At 35.3% G+C, this 21975-nt stretch overlaps 4 protein-coding genes and 2 pseudogenes across 6 annotated transcripts; 2 read left to right on the top strand and 4 right to left on the bottom strand.

Moving 5' to 3' along the window:
• The first annotated feature begins 853 nt into the window (after window positions 1-853).
• On the top strand, window positions 854-4194 carry LOC147944816 (uncharacterized; annotated as a pseudogene). The gene is made up of 4 exons (XR_015598100.1): window positions 854-898; window positions 1087-1317; window positions 1512-1588; window positions 3261-4194. The product of XR_015598100.1 is annotated as an uncharacterized LOC147944816 (transcript).
• Window positions 4195-7659: 3465 nt separating this feature from the next.
• LOC104787913 (transcription factor PERIANTHIA-like) lies at window positions 7660-10903 on the top strand. 2 transcript variants are annotated; one of them, XM_010513572.3, is made up of 11 exons: window positions 7660-8043; window positions 8125-8201; window positions 8314-8363; window positions 8466-8699; window positions 9219-9275; window positions 9377-9436; window positions 9528-9605; window positions 9705-9762; window positions 9868-10139; window positions 10233-10478; window positions 10574-10903. In XM_010513572.3, exons 1-11 carry the CDS (start codon window positions 7976-7978, stop codon window positions 10718-10720), a joined length of 1347 nt encoding a protein of 448 aa, XP_010511874.1. In that variant the 5' UTR covers window positions 7660-7975; the 3' UTR covers window positions 10721-10903. The 2 variants fall into 2 exon arrangements, with proteins under 2 accessions (XP_010511874.1, XP_010511873.1); XM_010513571.3 differs by having other exon boundaries at window positions 7678-8043; window positions 9219-9296.
• On the bottom strand, window positions 10752-12041 carry LOC104787912 (protein PLANT CADMIUM RESISTANCE 12). Its single transcript, XM_010513570.2, has 4 exons — window positions 11788-12041; window positions 11613-11684; window positions 11315-11524; window positions 10752-11087 (listed from the first exon to the last, which is right to left on the bottom strand). Exons 1-4 carry the CDS (start codon window positions 11912-11914, stop codon window positions 11011-11013), a joined length of 486 nt encoding a protein of 161 aa, XP_010511872.1. The 5' UTR covers window positions 11915-12041; the 3' UTR covers window positions 10752-11010.
• A 2500-nt stretch (window positions 12042-14541) lies between these two features.
• On the bottom strand, window positions 14542-15997 carry LOC104787911 (putative carboxylesterase 6). The gene has a single exon (XM_010513569.3). It carries the CDS (start codon window positions 15782-15784, stop codon window positions 14774-14776), a length of 1011 nt encoding a protein of 336 aa, XP_010511871.1. The 5' UTR covers window positions 15785-15997; the 3' UTR covers window positions 14542-14773.
• Window positions 15998-17535: 1538 nt separating this feature from the next.
• Window positions 17536-18213, bottom strand: LOC104787910 (protein PLANT CADMIUM RESISTANCE 11 pseudogene; annotated as a pseudogene).
• A 466-nt stretch (window positions 18214-18679) lies between these two features.
• On the bottom strand, window positions 18680-21841 carry LOC104787909 (aluminum-activated malate transporter 5). The gene is made up of 6 exons (XM_010513567.3): window positions 21371-21841; window positions 20772-20909; window positions 20399-20668; window positions 20173-20309; window positions 19937-20083; window positions 18680-19436 (listed from the first exon to the last, which is right to left on the bottom strand). The coding sequence occupies exons 1-6, from the start codon at window positions 21669-21671 to the stop codon at window positions 18822-18824; spliced, it is 1608 nt and encodes a 535-aa protein (XP_010511869.2). The 5' UTR covers window positions 21672-21841; the 3' UTR covers window positions 18680-18821.
• Window positions 21842-21975: the final 134 nt, after the last annotated feature.

The following is a 21975-nucleotide window of genomic DNA, read 5'->3' as shown; positions in this document are numbered from 1 at the left end:
TTGATTTTTATTTACTTTCGTCTCTCTCTCTTTCTCTGGCGATCACAATCCCGAAACGAGAAAAGATGGAATTTGAATGTGTTTGGAATCGAAGGAGAAGGTTCACTTCCTTTGTTTCGAAATTGTAAGGGTTACTTCGATTCACACTTTTCTTCTTCGTCTCCGTCTCCAGGTATGAAAAATTGGGTTCCGATGTATTTTGATTCGATCTTTACTTTGGGATTTGAATTGGTTTTGTGCTTCCTTTCCTCTTTAGATTTCTTCAATAGGTTTCTTAGGCGTAATCTGATTAGGGATTTACATTATTTCCTCTCGGCATAATATGATTTGTGTTAATATGTATATGCGTCTGATATAATTATGGTGGAAAATTTTGCAGCTTGACAATGCCTCGCTATGATGACCGCTATGGAAACACTCGTCTCTATGTTGGCCGCTTATCATCTAGAACTCGTACCAGGGATCTTGAACATCTTTTTAGCAGATACGGAAGGTAAATTTCTCGATATCCTCCAGGATTTTCTCGGTTTTAACTTTAGTTTGGTTATGATCATGAGTTTTAAAAAGAATTTAAACTTTTTTACCAGTTTAGAGATGGATGTGCAATTACTTACTTATTGAAATGAAAAAAATTGTGTGTTGTGTTGTGTATAGGTGTTGTGTTGTGTTGTGTTGATGTGAACTTTATGTGTTGTACCAGTTTGAACTTTATGTGTTGTGTTGTGTATAGGTGTTGTGTTGTTCTGCAGCTTTGCTAGATGTTAGATATGAATTTTGATCTAATATTTGCTTTCACTTATTGTTCTGCAGCTTTGGAAGTCACATATCGTTTCAATTGATGTGCATCTATGCCATGATGTTTAAAGAAAGTCTTGAACTTGACCTTCGTTTAGGAGAGGTTTTATTTTGTTTGCATTGAGAGAGCCACTTTGACAAAGCTAGATGGTGCTGCTTTGAGTGGTTTAGTTAGTTCATGTATGCTTTTAAAGGATGAGAGAGGGATTTAGTTAGGGATGATTATAATTGGGGGGTGGTTTTAATTGATTGATTGAATGTGGTTTTGTTGTTGTGTTTGATTTTTTGCAGTTGGTGCTGATTACAAAGGACTCTCAGATTGAGCTTTTGTTGAAGGAAGTGAAAGGAAAAGACTTAACTGAGCTAATTGCTGGTGGAAGGGAGAAGCTTGCTTCAGTGCCGTCTGGTGGTCGTGGTGTTGCTATGGCTTCTGCTCCATCCGCTGGAGGAGGAGGCGGTGGTGCCCCTGCAGCTGAGTCCAAGAAAGAAGAGAAGAAGGAAGAAAAGGAAGAATCCGATGATGTAAGTTTTCTTTATATTTCTTTCTTATGAGCGAGCTAGCCTTATTAAAGGTCTCTTGAAATGAGATGAGATGGTGCTTACTTGTGTATATTTTCTTGTGTTTTAACCTTATTAAAGCTGGTAGCAAACGAGTTCCGGTTTTGTTGTACCCTTTTGAAATCTATATGTTGTTGTTTAGTTTTGTATTCCATTAGACCAATGCTGAGATTCTCAAGACGTTTTTGACTCCAAACGTCAGCACCTTATCGGTCTTGCTGAAACTGCTGTTAAGGTGTGTTTGTTACTTCAACCAGATTTGTTATCGGTCTTGTGATCGCCTTATATTATTAGCAAATGATGTTCTCTCTTTGGTGTTGTTGTTGATGGTTCTGTTCTGATATGGGTGTGTGTTAATGTTATGATCTCGTTGTTTTATTTTACTAGACTTACAAAAAGTTTTGATCTTGATGATCTGTTTTTTGTGATCTTATTGGCTAAACATGAACAGCATTTTGTCTCGGGCAAAATTTAAACGTCTTCTTTAATCATCATCACCACTTAGCATTTCAAAGGTAGCTCTTTTTATTACTACAATAATGTAACGTCTTCTTTATTCTTTTCATCGTTTTGATTCTGTCTTTCATGTGTGTCGATGCTATCTGATTGATTTATCATCCTCAGGCCACATACTCTTTTAAACTCTTTGCTTATTCTGTTATCAAGTTTGCATATTCTCATTTGTATAAGTTAGAGAAAACAAAAAATGAGAGTAGTCAAAAAAACATAAATGGCCGCCCATACATCTCTCCACCAAAATTTACTTATTTCTTTCTTCACAACAATAGTCAAGAAATCCCAAATATTGCTAAACCATTGTCAATTCGTGGTTTTCTATAAACATTGTCAATGTTGCTGTAATGTTTTCTCACCATTTTGTGTAATATATGTGCTCCATGTTAGTTGCCTATATTTCTCATTTACAAATCTTTAACAAAACAGATGAAGAACCTCTGTTTTTAAAGTTTTTCAGAAACAGAAAATATAATTCTAGTTTTGTATGTTTGAAAATTAATTAAAATACAATATTTTTTAATTTTATAAAATCTTAAATGTTTACACATTTATACTACTTCTATTCTATTTAAAATTTTAAAATTTAAAAAACAATATTTTCAAAAATAAGATACCCAAAATAAGAACCTACCAATAAAAGAGAAAATTTTATCTAAGAGATCATGAGTTCTTATATTCTAAACAGTACACAATTAATTCATAAAAAATTTAAGAACTCCCCTTGTATGAACCTCCCAATAAACTTGCTCTCAGTATTTTTTTTTGTGTTGGCTTTACAAGTACAATGGCTATTAGACCATGGGCAATGGTGTATATTCGGCCCGTCCCAGGATATTTATAGATTTAAATTTAATTCAAAAAAGCCCAATTTCGAAAAAACGGTTCTTATTTGGGGACGATCTTCGTCCGTCCTCTTCGCCACGTGGACTCGTTTGATTGGTTGTCGAATTAGCTAGGGTTAAACCAAAAAACTCATTTGGGACAAAAAAAAATTTTCTCGAGTTCTTTCTTCTCTCTCGACGGCGACGATACACATCCCTTCTTTGACGAAGCCGTTCCGTTCTTGTCACCGGAATTTCTTACCATATTAAGGTTTGTCTTCTTCCCCCAATATGAGATTTAACCTTGATTGGATAGTTTTTGAATCCATTTCTATGAATGAAGTCGTATGATTTACTGTTACTATTAGTGAGAGCACACGGATCTGAGTGCTGATTTAGCTATGGATTTTGTCATGTAGATAGGTCTTATCAGAGTGTTATTTTGGTTAACTCTATAATAGTCACCGTCTTTGCAAAAGAAGTGGTTCATCTTCATTGTTCTGTTTTTATACTCTAAAGGGTCTGTTTTGGCATTACCTTTTTCCTGATTTCACTCTCTTTGAAATTCAGGTACAAGGGTATATCTCATTACGAAGGAGATGAAGCAAACAACCATACAGCTCTTATAGCATCACAGTAACTATGGTGAACCATGGGCAGGTGGTCGTGATGTATTTGAGTTTTTGGCTGAATCAGCTAAGCTTAAACCAAACTCCCGTGTTCTAGAAATTGGATGTGGCACTTTGCGTGTGGGTTTGCATTTTATCCGTTATCTCAGTCCCCAACATTTTCACTGTCTTGAAAAGGATGAGCTTTCGTTAATGGCTGCTTTAAGATATGAGCTTCCATCTGAAGGTCTTCTACATAAACGACCTCTTATAGTAAGAGGCGATGATATGGAATTCAGCAAGTTTGGTTGAGGTACAACCTATGATCTGATATACGCAAGTGCTGTCTTTCTCCACATGCCTGATAAACTCGTGTGGACTGGACTGGAAAGACTAGTAGAAAAGTTAAAGCCTTACGATGGGAGAATCTTTGTTTCACATAACGTAAAGTTTGTTCGCGGTTAGGAGGAGACAAGTGTGCGCAGAAGCTAGCAAGTTTAGGACTTGAGTATCTTGGTAAACAAACACATGATAGCTTGCTGTTCAATCACTACGAGATTTGGTTCGGGTTTAGACGGTTCAAAACATAAAGCCGGTTGAAGTTTTTGCTGAGTCTGTTTCAGTTTTCTTGACACGCCATTGTTCTCCATTCTCTGAGGATCGGATCAAGACTTCAAAGGAGGTTTAGCTATTGTTTTGGTGAACAAAAGCAAAGAGACTCTACAAAGGTTGTGAATTAGAAAGATTGTTCTGTATCAGTTACTTTTATTTTTGTGTCTATGGTCAGATCAGAGAGATATTTCACGTATTGTTTATATAGTAGCCAAATGATTTAAGAAATTCTTTTGTTTGTAACCAAAGACAAATTCTTTTTCATAAACTAAAAGTTGTTACCACTTTGTTTGCCAGTAGTTTGATATAAAAATGTTAACAATAATACTGCAAACAAGATTTGATTGAGCATATTTGGACTAACTTTGGACATCTTCAAGATTGATTTTAAAATTTCTATGAGTTGAATAAAATGTTTGTTATCGTATGGATGTTTTTATGTTATATGTTTTCTGTTATTAATTTCTTAATTGTATGTTTTTGTTTTTTCAACTTTAAATAATTAATCTTTAAACTTTCAAAATATTATTATTTTATTCGGGGGACCAAATACAAATAAACACCAATGCTCATACTAAAAATAAGAAACTATCAAAATATTATTATTAAATAGGAGGGACCAAAAAAAGTCCCCCACCAATGTGGATGCTCTTAGTCTTTATGCTCCACAGCTAAGTGATGACTCTTTTTTTTTTTTTTTTTTTTCTCTTCTTGTCAAATCATCAATAAGAAGAAGTTGCGGAAGATTTGTTTTGGTCAAATGTACTGTTTATAATATAACTTCGGAAAAGAGAAAAATACTCTAAAACTTTCATGAAAGAAAAAAAAGAAAAAAATGGTACATAGAATACAGCGAAATGTTCTCACGAATACTATTAACTTACTTCTCCCAAAAAAAAAAAAAAAAAAAAAATTCAAAAGAAATGAGAAGAGAAGAGAAAGAGAAAGAGACAAGATCGGATTCTGACGAGTAAAAAACAAGAAATACCCACAAGACTAAACAGAGCCTAGACGTCATTGACTCTGCCAATGGTACTAAGTACTACTACTACTACTCTCTTGTCCAAAACCATTTCATTATTGGTACGTTCCCCCCTCCCCCCGGTTTATACCAAATAACAACATTTGCATCTTTTTCCAAGTTATGAGTGAATGTTTTTGGTAAAAGAAAAGTCAATGGTAGCTTCCGAGAGAAACGAGAGTTGCTGGTTTTAGAATAGGGGAGACAGTAATAAATGTTAGTAGTACTTAATTTTTGAGTTCATCATTAAAAAAAAAAAAAAAACAAAGCTAGTAATAGTTTCTACATTTATAGAGATATGAGGAAGATGTTTCTTTCAAGCAAAGCTTTTCTTTTTAATGCTCTCTTCTCTTCTTTCATCGGTCCACTGAATATAAAGTTAATATGGTTTTCTTTTTTAGTCATTAGAATTCACTCATTTATTAAAAAGATTACTATGATAATGGGAGATTTTTAATTTGCTTTCAATCAACATCACATCAACTTCAGGGCAGAAGCCACAGCCAGCCAGACTAGTGCCCGTTTTATGGTAACTAGATTTTATTAATATCTGTTTTTTGAATTTTAACTTAATATAAGTTAATTAAGTTAAATTAATAAATATAAATACTCATTGTGAAAATAACAGCTTTTAGGAGGCTATATAGGCTTTTGACAATTATACAGGAGAGAATAGAAAACGCATCGTTCAACAATACATCATCATGATTCATGAGTATCTTAATTACAAGTTTGACTAATCGATTAGAAGAAGTCATAATAATAAGCTTTTCCTATTTATGCTAGTTAAAATAATTAGATTATATAAAAAGAAAAAAACAAAATTTTTGAAACATTTTTTTTGTAATCTTTTGTGCATGGGAAAATAAAAATAAAAACCGAGAGTGGCAGTGGTCGAGAGGCCATTTTCAACTTTGGCAGACAGTAAAACAAGATGGAAATGACACTCTCTGTATCAGGCTCTCCATTACATATACATACAAAAATATATACACATTTTTATTCCATGCATATAGTACAAAATATGTTTTCTATTTGTAATAATAACAATTACTATTATAAAATCGTTTATTTAAATTCTCGAAAGACACTCGAGACATTCGAATACGATTGTCCTCCCCACAATTTCTAACTTTAAGCTAACCGACTAGAAGCAATTAATCAAATTTCAAATAGGGTTTTCTTAAGTTTAATATTTTGTTGATTGTTTTGTTTATTGTTTATGTGGATGTCTTTATGTCTCTCATGTAAATATGGGGAAAATTATGGGAAGAAAACAAAAAGAGACTTTAAGCAAGCTTTATACGATGATTAATATCTGATGCAACTTACAAACTCTAAGTTGACCCCATGTTTGGGTTGTTCATAACTACTTCATGAATATTGGATGTGTGAGAATTACTGGAAATAGAATATGAGACTCAATAGTAACAATAGTTTTTGATAGGAAACTCATAGAGTACTTCCATCTATAAATATTCGTGACTCGGAAGGTTGATGCGGAAGTGTGTAGCACCATCTCCATGTAATTTTATTTTATGTGTCTCTATTACTAGAAAAAAATATTGAAATGTTAGCAGTGAGTTGTCTGTTGTGGTTCAATGTTGCCAAAAAAAAAAAGAAATTTGTTACAACGTTAATATTACATTATATCACTAGTATTAATTTCTTCAAACTTTTGTATTATAATGGTTTGATATAGATATAAGAATTTTTTTTTACAGAGTCTTAAAAATAAAGAACTCTCAACTTATGAAGTTTTATAATAAGTCAAGAAACAACTAGTACTTCTCTATGTGATAATAATTTAACCAATTCACATTCTCATCGCACTAATGTGGAAATATAATCTGAAGTCAGTCCAACTGCATATATCAGTGAGAATATCTCACATCTCCTTGATCATTAACGCATAACTCATGACTGTTTCAAAACTACATGACAGCAAATTAGTAAATACACATACCAAAAGAGAAAAGAGTAATAATAACAAAGGATCTTTATGATTTAAAATGTTTGTAAATCAGTAAAATACACCCTTAAAAATACTGGAAAGAGGTGGTACCGTAGCTGTGTGTGCTGGTTACTGGTAAACTAGAATCCCCCTTCATTAGCGCATAATGAAAGATGAAAGAGTTATTATAGTTATGAAAATACTCACGAATGTTTCAAAACTACACAACACAAAAATATCAAATTAGTAAATACACATACCAAAAGAGAAAAAAAGAGTCATAATAACAAAAGATTTTTTAAAAATACTGAAAAAAACCGTAGTTGTGTCTTGTGTGTTGGTGATTGGGAAACTATAATCCCCCTTCATTAGTGCATAATCAAAGCTGTAAGAGTTATGATTATGGAAATGTTCAAGAGTGTTTCAAAACTATATGACACACAAAAGACAGCAAATTAGTAGTAAATGTAACATACCAAAAGAAGAAAACAGTAATAATAACTATAGATTTTCTTTGTGTATGTTGGTGATTGGGAAACTAGAAATCCCCCTTCATTAGCGCATAATCAAAGCTGAAAAGAGTTACGATTATGGAAATGTTCACGAATGTTTCAAAACCAAATGACACTAGACAGCAAATGTTATACATTACCAAAAGAGAAAAAAAAAGAGTGTAGTAATAAGTAATAACAATAGAAAGAAATTAAAAAAAGAGGTGGTACGTGGGTGTGTGTGTTGGTTATTGGGAAACTAAAATCCCACCCTCTCAGACGCAATTCATTTAATTTATATATCATCAAATTAAAATCTCAAAATCTCTTCTCTGATTCTTCTCTCTCTCTCTCTGTCTCTGTCTTTGTGTCTATATATATAATTCGTATATTATTTATAATAATGATGAACCCTCCTCTCCTCATAAAGCCGTACTGATTCGCCATCTTTTCACCTCTTTAATGAATTTTTTTCATTTCTCCCTCTCTTTTAACTTTCTGAAAACCCAACTCTAGAAGAAAGCTCACTTCTTTTCTTTTTCTCTGATTTTGTTGGTGTGGTGTTGTGTCTTTGTCTTCTTCTTCTTCTTCTTTAAACAATGCAGAGCAGCTTCAAGACCGTTCCTTTCAACCCTGATTTCTACTCTCAATCCTCTTACTTCTTCAGGTATAAACAAACATCTCCCAAGTTTTCAAAAGCTTAGACAAATAAAATAATATTTTTTTTGTTTCTCTGTTTTTAAAACAGAGGAGATACTTGTCTTGAAGAGTTTCATCAACCAGTCAATGGGTTTCATCATGATGAACCTCTCGATTTAAGTCCAAGTCAGCTTCTTTCTTTCTCATCTTACTTTTACATACACGTACACAAAAAAGGTTTAAGCTTTGTTGGAGGAATCTCAAGTTTGGTTGTTTCATTTTTTTCTTTTTTTTGCAGATGTCACTATTGCTTCTTCAGCCAACTTACACTACACGACGTTTGATACGGTAAGAGTTTGATTCCATTTCACCAAACTCAAAATTTTTATAATAAGCAAAAAAGAAGTTCTTTTTTCTTTCCTCATACTATGTATGTATACTCTGTTTTAGGGTATGGATTGTGGTGGCTTGAGGAAGAGACTTGAAGTAGAAGGTGAGTGTTTGGATACAGGGCAGTTAGTATATCAGAAAGGGACAAGGTTGGTAGCAGGAGGAGTAGGAGGAGGGGGAGGAGGAGAAGTGAACGGCAGTTTAGAGAACTGGTGTGATTCGGTTTCAGCTATGGCTGATAACAGTCAACATACTGACACTTCCACAGATATTGATACTGATGACAAGACTCAGGTTTTGTTCCTTTGTCTTCTTCGTTTAAACCATCCGCTAAAAATAAGATTAAAAGATTCTGTTTTTTCTTTTCATTTCTGTTTGTTTCTTCACTTTGGTGTTTTGTTTTGTCCCTTTTGGTTTTTATAAAGTTTTTCCTCATTGATATGTCACCTTGGAATTCGATCTATATTGTTTGCTCAGATTATGTCTGTTTCAATAAGAGCTTGTCTGTTTTTTTTTGGTTCTTTTTGGTCTAATGTGACACACCATGGATGATTTGGTTTGTTGAACTTACAAACTTCATGTAAAGTTTCTTCCTTTTTATGTTTATGATGATATGAACTTTAACTGACCCACATTGCTTATAAAACTGTAGTTGCTTGTAAAGTTTCTTGCTTTTTGTTGATATATAATATGGAATTCAGTGGCCCATGGCTTTTAAAAAATGGAATTCCTTGTAAAGTTATAATGCTTTTTCTACTACTGGCCCATGGCTTTCAGTTACAATGATGCATATTGTTTGTTTGTGTTATATAGTTAAATGGGGTTCATCAAGGGGTGGTTTTGGCTACAAATTGTTCAGATCAATCCAAGGTGAAATCTAGTGAACAAAGGGTAGATTTTCTTATTGAATCACTTTAGTTTTGGATCTGTTTTTGGGTGGAATGAGCATTGATGTATTGAGTTCTTGGCAGACACTTAGAAGACTGGCTCAGAACCGTGAGGCTGCTAGGAAAAGTCGATTGAGAAAAAAGGTATAGTGTATCTGAATCATTGAACTGTGTTTTTCATCTTCCACCATCTTTGTATTTATTTCATATTTTGGATTGCATTGTCTGTTAATAGGCATATGTTCAGCAACTTGAGAATAGTCGAGTCAGGCTAGCGCAGCTGGAGGAAGAGCTCAAACGAGCTCGCCAACAGGTCTGAAACTGACTAATTCAACACTGTTAACTTCTTTAAATGTGTTCTGTAAGCTTCAAGTTCTATTGATTTGTATTAATGGTCTTCTCTTGTGTTCAGGGAAGTGTGGTTGAAAGCGGAGTTACAGCGAATCACACACACTTGCCAGCTGGAAATGGTAAGACTTATCAGAATCCCACATAAAACACATCTTGGCTCTTTTGGTGACATGGAAGTGATCGTCTTACTAAGGATGAATTTTTGGTTTTTCTGATTTTTGCAGGTGCCTTTTCATTTGAATTGGAATATACACGTTGGAAAGAAGAACATCAAAGGCTGATCAACGACTTAAGATCGGGTGTGAATTCTCAGTTAGGTGACAACGAGCTACGCATGCTAGTAGATGCTGTGATGAGTCACTACAATGAAATATTCAGGCTAAAGGGAATTGGCACTAAAGTTGACGTCTTTCATATGCTCTCAGGCATGTGGAAGACGCCTGCTGAGAGATTTTTCATGTGGTTAGGTGGATTTAGATCATCTGAGTTACTTAAGGTAAAAAAAAAGAAAAGGTTCAAAACATTTTATTCTCACAATCATTGGTTTTGTTCATTTTTTTTTCATAGTTTGGTAACTATGTTGTGTTAGATATTGGGGAACCATGTGGATCCGTTGACTGATCAGCAGTTGATAGGCATCTGCAACCTTCAACAGTCGTCTCAGCAAGCAGAAGATGCATTGTCACAAGGCATGGAAGCGTTGCAACAATCGCTTCTTGAGACACTTTCCTCTGCTTCAATGGGTCCAAACTCTTCAGCAAATGTTGCTGACTATATGGGTCATATGGCTATGGCTATGGGGAAACTTGGCACTCTCGAAAACTTCCTTCGCCAGGTAAAAAAAAGACAAAGCCTCTCTCTTTCTCTAGACAACCACAATAATTGTTATTACAAATCAAGAACCTGAAAAAGGTTTTTACGTTTTTGCAGGCAGATCTATTAAGGCAACAAACTCTGCAACAGCTACACAGAATTCTCACCACACGACAAGCTGCTCGCGCTTTTTTGGTCATCCACGACTATATTTCTCGGCTTAGAGCACTTAGCTCTCTTTGGTTAGCCCGACCAAGAGACTAGAGAAGCTTTGTTATATGAGTCATCACCGAAGGAAAGCATAGTTCTGGTCTTAAGATTTTCACAATTCACATATTTTAATGAAAAGACCAAAAAGCTCTCTCCTCTTTAGCGTCTTAGATCATCTGTTTATTTTAGTCGGTAGTGAACGTTACCATTCAGAATCAATCAACGTTTTTTTTGTTATTTACTTTCCCCCTAACTAATCTGAGATATACAAGAAGCTTACATTATCTACATAAAAGTTAAAAACCGTAAGAGATAATGGCTACATCGTATTACAAGTATATCAGCTAGCGCATCATGCCAGGTACTACTATGGGAGGAGTCACTTTTTCTCGGCTCCATTTCTCTACATTCGAAACCCAACCTGAATATCACCAAAAACAAGATTACATATTCTGTTAATCTTGTGGAACCTTAATCTTTTGTTTTTTTGTTTTTTTTTTTTGTAGTTTATGTTGGTTTTTTTTTTTTGAATGAATGTTAAATTTATTCAACCAAAAAAACAACCTTGTTTACAATATATGCATCTGGTCTTTGATTTTTTTTTTTTTTTTTTTTTTAAAGATGTCGTTAAAGGATTTAGAAGAATACCGATGGAAGGGTCAGCGCCGCGGTTCTTGAGCTCTCTAGATTCTTGACAAATAGCGCAAGGGGTGCAAAAGATATGGACCCAAAAGTCACGGCATGGTTCCTCAGGCAATGCGAAATGTTCCCTAAGGGTGGTCCGGCTTGGGAACGCATAAAGCCAACAACAACCCACAAAGCCTAACGCTAGATGAATCAAACCTGCGTTCATACAAGCTGCATGTCCCCCCAAATCCAACTTTTTTAGATTTTGTTTTGTTTACACAATTTTGATGTTATTATCTAAAATATTGTAAATTCTTACGTATGGTTCCTCTGTTTACGATCTCGACGTTTTGAGCGAAGGAGATGCATGGCATTATAGCTGTCTGAACACCTAAAACAAGAAACAAACCCATTTGATTTGAGACAACAAAGAAGATAGAAAGATCAATCAAACATGAAGAGATACGTTTTGGTATATATATATATAAACGTACAAATGTGAGCATCTTCGTGACAATCGCAAAGACCGGTGGTCCATAGTCCCTGAGGAAGCTGTTCGGCGTACGGTTGATCCCGGAACGACGTCCCCTCCGCCTTAAACACCGGCCCATTCCCATACATTTTCAGTTTTATTAATAACAATTATACCAAATTCAACTGATTTTCTCGACGTTAATTGTTAGAACTTTTTTTTGAGCAGAAGAAAATAATAATTTTTTCTCAAGACTTGTGAGAGAGAAATATGGAAGAAAAAAAAATTTATACTTGTTTTCGATTGGAGCTGGACATACGCACCAAAAAAGACCTTCAACACAAGATTAGCTAGAGAAGAGAAACGTCAAAATTGTTGGTGAAAAAACTTATAGACGAAGATGAGATATCAAATGGTTGATAACGATTTATCTAAATGTAGTAATAACTTTACAGTGTAATATGTAAACTAGTTGTTGTAATAATACAAAAATAGAAACCTGTTGTTACATAAATAGTTTGACCATATTAGACCCAAAAAAGAAGATTATCCACATTATAATTTGTAAATGTATTTAGTTGACCAGTTGACCAGAGAGAAGTTAAAAATCTCTTAAGCAAGTTGACCACATCAATTAATTTGCTTCTACGAGCTAGAAAAAGTATTTGCTTCTAGAAAAGGTTAGAAGTAGCTTAGAATTAGGGAAGTATAAAAAGGAAAGAAAGGTAAAGATATGGTACTTAGTGGTGAGTGAGACACTTCGCTTTTGCTTCTAGTCCAGGATAGTGGTTTATGCCCAAACACCTTAGTAAATTTGAGAAATGAAAGAGAACCTTCACTTGTTCAAGGCGTTCATCAAATTATGGTTTACTGCATTCGACTTTTTCTAATCATTTTCTAGAGAAACAGAATATAAGTCAACCTTGATGCATCTTTATTAGAACTTCTTACAATATCTAATATAAGTAAAACTGTGGCATACAAAAATAAATTAGTTGTGAAGACACTCTAAATTTTATAAACATTTAGTCAATTATATAAGGGTTTTGTGCAAAAAAACCCTTCAAATAATTTTTTTTTGCAACTTTACCCTTCAACTCAGGAAAATGCAGATCAATAACACCAAATCAAAAGTCACCCGCAATATAACCCTCGAACGTGTATAGATTTTGTAAACTGTGTATGTCTGTATATGAGTCTTAAAACTACGTCGTTTCTATATTTTAAAAATAAGGAAAAGGGTTGCAACTGAGATCCAAACCCAAGACCCCCACGACTGGCCCATACACTAACAACCACTATGTTGCGTCAACTTTTATTTAGCTACCAGACCAACATATATATATCTCATCGCCCCTGCGTAAACTAGCTGAATTGGAACACGAATCGGCGCTGTCACGGCGTTGAAACCCCTCCTCCCTCATCTCATTTGGATCTGGAGAAACCACACCATCGGAAGCAAAGATCGTCCCTGCTGCCACCGCCAATTCCGTTAGCATCATTCGCGTGAGGAAACTCGAAACAGAGGAAAACTCTTGGTTAGGTGAGGAAGAGCAGGATTCTCAGATCCATAAGCTCCGTCACCATTAAAAGAGGAGAATCCACCGGTGGCTGACATTTGGAGAAATTATCGTAGCCAAAGCTACCGTGCTCGGACGGAAAAGGGGTTTGAGCAACGAAATCTCCGTCATCAGAGGTTTTATATGTTCTTTGGTCCGCTTCTTCTGGAATGTTGTTGCAGCTTAGTGGTTGTTCATGTTTTAATTTGTTATGAAGGTCTACGGTTCGAATCTCAGTTGCAACCCATTTCTTTAATTTTAAAATATAGAAACGACGTAGTTTTAAGACTCATATACAGACATACACAGTTTACAAAATCTATACACGTTCGAGGGTGTTATATTGCGGGTGACTTTTGATTTGGTGGTATTGACCTGCATTTTCCTGAGTTGGAGGGTAAAGTTGTAAAAAAAAATTATTTGGAGGGTTTTTTTCATAAAACCCATTATATAAAGGCTGGACCCTAAATTCTTAAATCTAAGTAAGCTGTAAAATGTTAAACTAATCAAGTCCTAAAACGTAAACACTAAATTCTTAATCATAAATCCTAACCCATAACACCTAAACAAAATGGTCTATATATATAGTCCACAACATGTTTTCAACTTTGCCATTATATCCAAAGAGAAAAAAAAGTGGCAGAAAAAGATATGGTCAACGTTAGTGTCTTACATTGATAATGCTGGTGTTCCAAAAGTCACGAATGATAATAATGCTGATTTTGTACTCTAAGAAATAAAATAAAAAACATAGGTTAAAATGGAGAAAGAACAAGAAATTGAGGTTGCCTTCAAAACCAACCACGAACTAGTCTTTTTGTCTACAATTTGTCCGCCACTAGAAGTGTCTGATTCATTCCAAGACATTATTTAAGTTATTAGTAGTTATATTCTTACATCTTTAATCTCAAATCTCAACCTTTTAACAAAAAAAAGCCTTTGAATTTCATATCTTAATATTATTTTTTTGTGCTTGAACCTACAAAGTGTTGTCCAGATTCATCAATCCAAGCCATGCACCTATATGGGATATGGCCCATCCAACAGCATGCACGCTGCTCTATTGAGAAGTCTGTTTATCTTCTTTTTCTTCTTCTTCTTCTTCTTTTTTTTTTTTTTTTTTTTTTTTTTTTTTTTTTCTGAATATCGTATTTGTTGAAGGTGATCTATTGAAAGTTAATTAAAACAAATTTTTAAAATAATTTATACTACAAAAATTATTCGTAAACCAATTTTATAGTGATATGATGATATGTAACAATGAACCTTGATTGAATCAACACAACTTACATCTTCTAGGAATCACTAAAGACTATATTCACTATATGATATACAACACAAAAATAGTACGTATGATACAAATATATAAGAGAGAGCCACTATGAAAAAGAAAAAAAAGACTATACCATAGACAGAACTATTTTTTTTTTTTTTGACGATCAGACAGAACTAATTAAAGGGCTCGTAGTGGTTGATAAAAGCGTCGATGTGGCACAACATCTCCAGAGTTGTGGTGTGCGCAAGCTGATGAGACTTACCGAGAACATGAAACGCGTGACCAACGCCTTTATACACCACGCGCTTGATCACTTCCTCATTACTACCATCGCACATCTCCATGTTTCTGTCCATCAGCAGATCCATCTCCGCCACGCACACCAGCGTCCTCATCATCACCGTCGACGACTTGGTTTTCACCGGTTTACAATACGGATGCTCTCTGTTTGCACCACGTGGCAAAGACAGCCTCCACCACGCGTCAGAAGACGACAGTGTCAGAACCGATCTTTTGTTGTTCCCCACGCGCTTCTCGCTCTCAGTACGCGCCTCCCCGCCGAAGAAAGGCTGGATCAGGATGGTTCCTTCTATCTCCAGTGGCTTTAGCTCGGTGGATGCTAATCTTGCTGCGACATGGTGCGCGATGTTGCCTCCGGCGCTGTCTCCGGCCAAGAAGATCCTGCCAAAGTCACATAGCTTGGCCCACAAGGTATCGTTTCTTGCTTTGTTGAGCCAAATAATGGCATTGACCCCGTCTTCGTAAGCTGCCGGAAGAGGGTTCTCAGGGGCTAGACGGTAATTTACAGACATGATCAAGCACCGCGAGCGAGCGGACAATCTAGCCAAGAACTCGTGGTAACACGACCATGAAGCTGAGCCGATGCAGAATCCTCCACCGTGGAAGTAGACAATCAACGGTAACTTAGAGACCGTCGTCGTTGTCATCATCGGGACATAGAGACGTGCCCATACGTTGGTCAACTTGTCTATGACAATATCGGAGCAAGCGACGCCGAGCTCGAGGGGTAGTGAAGTACCCACACACGGCACGACTTGAGAACGTTCCACGTGGCCGTCTTTGTAAACTCTTATAAGGCCTTCCACTTCGTCTACGACCGGTCCATGAATGTTTGTGTTATTAGGGTTAATGGTGGTCACATGGGTCAATGTGGTGGCTCCCATGTTTCTGAATTTTATGTATGATTTGTGCAAGTTTCGTGACACAAAGAAAGCTTTCTTAGTAGAGTTTGGGAGATTGATGTAGTTGGAGACTTCTTATATAGGAGGAGGTTGTATAATGGAGGGTGATGGAGACGGGGTAAGGTCGAAAACATTTTCAACTATACTTTATCATCAAAACACTATCAATAATTGAAACCAAACTAAATTTGTTGGCTATTACTCTCTTTGTTATTTATTATGTAGTTGAAATCTCTAGGACCAGAAGGTACCACGTGATTTTCTTCAATATAACAATTTGACGATTAATACTTCTATACGATCTAACTCTAAGTCACAACTATCTCTGTTTAATTTTTTCCTTTTTTTTTAGAATGTATTAATTTCTCTAAAACTTTATTTTAAAGAAATTGTCGTCACTGCTGATACAACATAAACGTGTGAATAAGACTTAGAAAAGGGTTGTTCTTATCCAATGAGCGTGGGAGGCAAAACTCAACGTGACTATTTCGTTGTGAGCTAGTCGATGGACTGTAGTGATATTATTATTAGTTTCTCTTATAGCTTTCCATTCACCAAATCGTATGATAAATAATATATATTGGAAAGTTGAAAGTGGCACGTGGACATGAAAAGATTGTGGTGGTGGGTGATAGTCTCCCATTTTTCAACGGCATAGAGTCAGACGAAGTATGGGATTGGTTGTGAAGGGTTTTGTCAAAATGCACTTACCAAAAAGATGCATTGCCCACTTTTGTTCGACATTGTTCATGCACCAATCTTTTCATTTTCTTTTTATCATTAATATATTATCTACGTAAAGGCAACATTTTAGCATGATTTTCTTTTTATAAAACATTACAATATGTTGTGTGTATAGTAACAGTTTAGTTGTTTAATGTACAGTTAAGTTAGCATGATAGCATCATTAATAAATATTAGAGATCTGTTTGGTAATTGCTCTTTGAAAGTTTAATATAAATGCAGGATTTTTCGGTAGCTAAAATCATATGGGTATATGATAATGTTGTAAACAGGAATGAGGATTTAAAAAGCAAAGTTTGGTGAAAAATCGTAATGTGACAATAAATGGGGTTACATACAATTTTTGTGAATAAGTTTTACATTCATTTTAAAATAACAATAAATGCATGCTGAATAACTTAATTTTTCTTTGTTAAAATTACTATGAAAAGTTGGTTGAAGTTTGAGTAGTGAAAGGTTGATTGGTAATTTCTGTGTTAAGCCAATCAAAGAGTGGGCAAGTAGAAGGGAGCTTAGGTGGGAATCGTGGGATATATAATGCATCATAAGAGGATGACAGTGTTGACAAAAGTGGGACAAACCCATTTTCATGTTTGTTGAGTTTGATTGTTTTTGTTATATATGTATAAAGGTCTCAAACATAATAATAGTGTACACTTCCTTCCGGTCTGCTCCATATATCAACATTGCACGATTTAAAACAGTAAAGTTGTATAATCAACAATTCCACTTTCTACATGTTAGCAATCAATTTTAATTTGATTTTTGTCTAATTTGTTGGAGTTCGTCCTAACTGGATTTACAAGTTTGCAATGTTTTTTTTTCCATACATATGTATTTTCAACGTTGTTGAGATTGTTAATATTCGCCTAGTGTACTTAAATATACATTTTAGAGAAAATATTAAATTCCCATATTGGTTACTTTAATTTGTCCTTTCGAAAGATTCCGTAGAACAGAATAACGAGAAAGCTACACACCACAAGGACAGACACGCAGAGAATATTAATTATTAATCAGCAAAATATTCAACACACCAAATGCGATACAAATAACGTCACGGGATCCAAACAACTTTAATAGACATGCATAGTGTCTCGTAGATATGTAACTTGTTGTTGATATATAGATAAACAAATCTAATTCAATCTAGACATGGGCTCTTGAAGCGATGGAGGAGCGGAAGGCGCAAATGCAGATGCAGCCGCAAGTCGTGCTTGTCGTTCCATATTCCCATGCCACCCGATGGACAAGTCGAAGGCTTTGTTGTTTTGAAGTTGCCTATACTCTTGACAAAGAGCGCATGGCTCGCAGCAAAAGTGGACACAACAGTCACAACAAGGTCTCTCCTTGAGATTGTACTGGGCTCTTAGTTTTGTTCGGTAAAAGCAAGAGTAGAGACTGCTTCCTCCGAACCCGGTCAGCATGAATATGATCATGTACAATGCTCCGCTCACACCACAAGACGTGGATCCTCTGTCTACAACCTCTGCGATGCGTCCAAAGGCAACACATGGACACCAACAAGTCAAGCAACATGAGTTTATGTTTATCCAACATTCGCACAAATCAGTCGACCAAGCCTTGGCCTTGACACGGCTTTGGATGGGTTGGTCGCCGTTGGAGGAATTCTTCATGGTACGTATGATCTGTTTGTGCTATGAAGAAACGATGTTTATTTACTTGTGATTCTCTTTTCGATGTTTTAAATATGTATTTGAGGTACCTTTTCATGAACTAACCGTCAGAAACTGCAAGGAAGCACGTAGGGACGCCTCGTTTAATTGCTTTTTTTTTTGTTCTTTTCTTTTTCACTGCCTTTTAGTTATTTAAACCTAAATTGCATAAGTTTCTAACCGAATCATTTTGTTTCATAAAAATAGGCCATGAATGTTTCTAGTATTTGAAATGGTTTATGTTTTTTTTTTTTTGAAAATTTGATGTAGATATTAGCGTTTTGAACATTTTGAATGGTAATTAAAATTTGGTGTGAATTTTAGTTTATCGTTTTAATCTATTTTCAAAAGAAAGAAAAGGAAAAAAAAAACTAATTAAGGCAATGCATTTTTCAAAAAACTCATAGAATTTTTTTTTTATTCAGTAATTGATATAACTAAAGACAGTCCTCCAAAAGATGTAAATGACGATTTAACCAGAAAAACATAAAACAAAATATAACGTAACTTATAATTGTTTTATGATGCTTTCAAATCACTTACAACATATATTCACAATATTAAAGTGGCGCCATGCCCGAATCACATCTTCTACACATTCAAACCTTAGGAATCTGATCGACAGGATCTTTGAAACCAGCTTTTGTGCTAAGCTCCTCAAAGGCGTTGACAACATTCTGCAGCCTTGCAACAAACTCGATCAGAAGAGAAGAAAACGTAGCCAAAGACAACGAACTCGCACTTTCGTATACTTTACATTCGATCTCATTCACAACAGTACCACCAATGAAGGACGCGCTTGGCCACACCTCCCGGTTCTTGAACATCATATTCTCTGTTGACATCCAATTCCGAGATTGGTCATTACTCTGATGATTGTTGTTGTTGTTATTATCCCAAATCTGGCTTAAGGAGGTGATCACTTTGGTTTCGTCGTCTTTGGCTTCTTGGTCTTTCTCTCGAGCTTCTTCGGCTTCAGCTTGCTCTTTAATAGCTGCCCAGCTTTCTGAGTTGACAAGAAGATATGACTTACTGTCTATCTTCATTTGTAGTGCCTCTGCTGCATGTTGAACGTCTTTAAGAATCTCTCCGAGGCTTAGGTTTAGCTTCTCCATTTTCTCAACTTTTTCTCCAAACAAACGTAACACTTTTGCTCCTTCGTTACCAACTCTCCGAAGCTCGTTACTAAAAGCATGTCTTTTCTCTGGAGCTGCCTGCCATATCACACAACTGGATATGTCAGTGTCATGTATCATTCAACTAAGGTGTAAAAGATTTTCTTAGAAGTTTTTTAAATCTATAAAGAACCAAAACAACACCTATAACAAAACAGATGGAACTACTACTGGACTTCTCTTTCTCAAGTTACTGAATTCATGTGCGTTTAATATAAGGTGAACCGATACATTTACGTTCTGATAGTGTAATACTTTCCATAGGAGAAATTATCAAATGATATATATATATATATATATATATATATATATATTGGTTTAGGGCCAATTCACTTTCTAATAATCAATTCACCTTATACTAATTCATGTACTTGGAGAAATTATCAAATGTAATACTTTCCAATTGATTTTGAGTTGACAGTCAATGACAAAGCCCAAATTTAACACTTTCTAATAATCATTCACTTTACCAAAAGGGAGCAATGCATGGTAAACATAAAGACTCTTGTTTTATGAAATAGTATAATAAGGATCGGAACCTGTATCTCTGAAAGAATGCAACCATGCATTGCCATGACTGTGAAAACGCAATGTCTCACAGCACCACTAAGTTTGACATAGTTTTTCCATGGGTGGTTAAACGTTTTGTAAGGTCCATGTGGAGGCTCCCATATGGCAAAATCCAGCTGCAAAAAACAGAGGTTTCTTTAATACTATATATATCACCATAATTCTTAATATAGTAAGTTGTCTCTACTGCAAAATTAAAACATACCAGAGAATCTTCTTGGCTTATCGATTGAACAGCAGATCTGTACCCGCTGTATAATGGATCATCCGAAGCTTGGTACGTGAGAATTTTCGAGGATATTCTCTCGTATTCCACACATTCCAAGTAGCCATTAACACATCCTAAAGGATACACACAAAAACCTGAAATAAAGGGACACTAAAAAAAAGAAAAAGCTAACCATGTCATGATAGATTATGTTTTATCTAACCTTCTAAGGAATTTGCCACAGTCTTGAAGTGTTTAGCCACCAGTTTATGGAGATCTTCCCCGGCCCATATCGGAAACAGAAATACATTAACAACGAAACAAATTGTTGCACCAACACATATAAGCAAAATCCTGTAATAAGCAGTGCTTAAGAAATCTCTTGAGTTGTTGCCGGAAACAAGAACGATACAATATGTTATCTTGAACACCCTGAATGCATATTCGTATGGTTTCATGGCCGCGTAGAGTTTCAAATAACTAGCACCAAAACCTAATATAGACAAAGGAAAATAATAATATGTTTGTTTGCTTGTATATCCTCATTTTTGTGTAATTGAATTGTGGCGATATATATAAGGGCCAATGTTGCAAACCTGCAAGGAATATGCAGATTACGATGATGACTTCTTCAAACTCTCCTGCTAAAAGAGAGAGCTGCGCGACGCCAAGAGCAAGTCCCACGGCTAACAATGTGCCTAAAGCTCTATTGAATCCTTTAACCAAAGTTGCTCCTGAAAATTGAACGTAAAAGTTACTCAAAGTACTATAAGAACTGATCTGAACATGTGAAGAAATTAAAACAGCATAATACAAGTCAATAAGTAAATCTGAATAGAGAAAATAGAAAAAGAATGAATCCAGAAAAATAAGAGCGGAATTAATAAGTCACTCGAAAACACGAAAATGTCTAATCCAATTAAGTAACAAACAAGCAAATAAAGTATAAGAGTTGATTTGAAAATGTGATTATAATACAGTTAAATGTAACTTAATATAACCAATCAGAATGGAAAAATTGAATCCAAAAAAAAAAAAAAGGAAATAGTCTTAGGATTAAACGATTTGTTGCACGTGTCTTGAACTCAAGATTCCAATAAACATATCACAAAACTTAAAGATCCAATCATAAAGAGTGAAGATAACAACGTAAGAGGATAGCCCAAATTGGGTCAGAGTTATTAGGAATCAATACCAACGTAATACTCGAAAATGAGGACAACAGTGAGGATAGCCCAAATTGCAAATTTACTAGCATCTTGAAGAGGCTCTTTGAGGAAGATGAGAAAAGAACAGAGTGCGAGAGCAACCCCCATCTTGAAAGAGAAGTAAAGCTTCCGGCGATCAGAATGTCCCATTGCGTACAACTTAGCCGGAGCCTCGTAGAGAGCCCTCCACGAGCAACACCGGTACTTGGAGTCACCACCATCGGCTACGTCGCTAGACTGCCAAAGAAGCTTCTCTCTGTTTTGCTCTGGGACTGGGAGTGATCCCATGTGGCCTCCTAAAAATTATTCGGACAAATCTACAGAACCTAAGAGATTCTTGTCGTCCTTACAAGTTACAAATAGAGAGAGAGGGATATTTTAGTAATATAGAGAGATATTTGTTTTGTTACTATACGATCAATCAATGCATGCCTTTGGTTCATCATCTCAATAGTTTTACAAATTGATTTTTTGTTTTTGTTTTTGTTTTTGGCGTCAAAACTGCAAATTGATTTAAAACGTGAGAAACTGAGAATAAAAACTTTTGTGGACCTGTAATATATGAATGGACAAGTAATATGACTTGTTGTGA

Source organism: Camelina sativa, chromosome 5, assembly GCF_030686135.1.
Source record: "Camelina sativa cultivar CO46 ecotype springtype chromosome 5, ASM3068613v1".
Lineage (NCBI taxonomy): Eukaryota > Viridiplantae > Streptophyta > Magnoliopsida > Brassicales > Brassicaceae > Camelina > Camelina sativa.
This window is presented reverse-complemented; position numbering and strand designations above follow the sequence as displayed.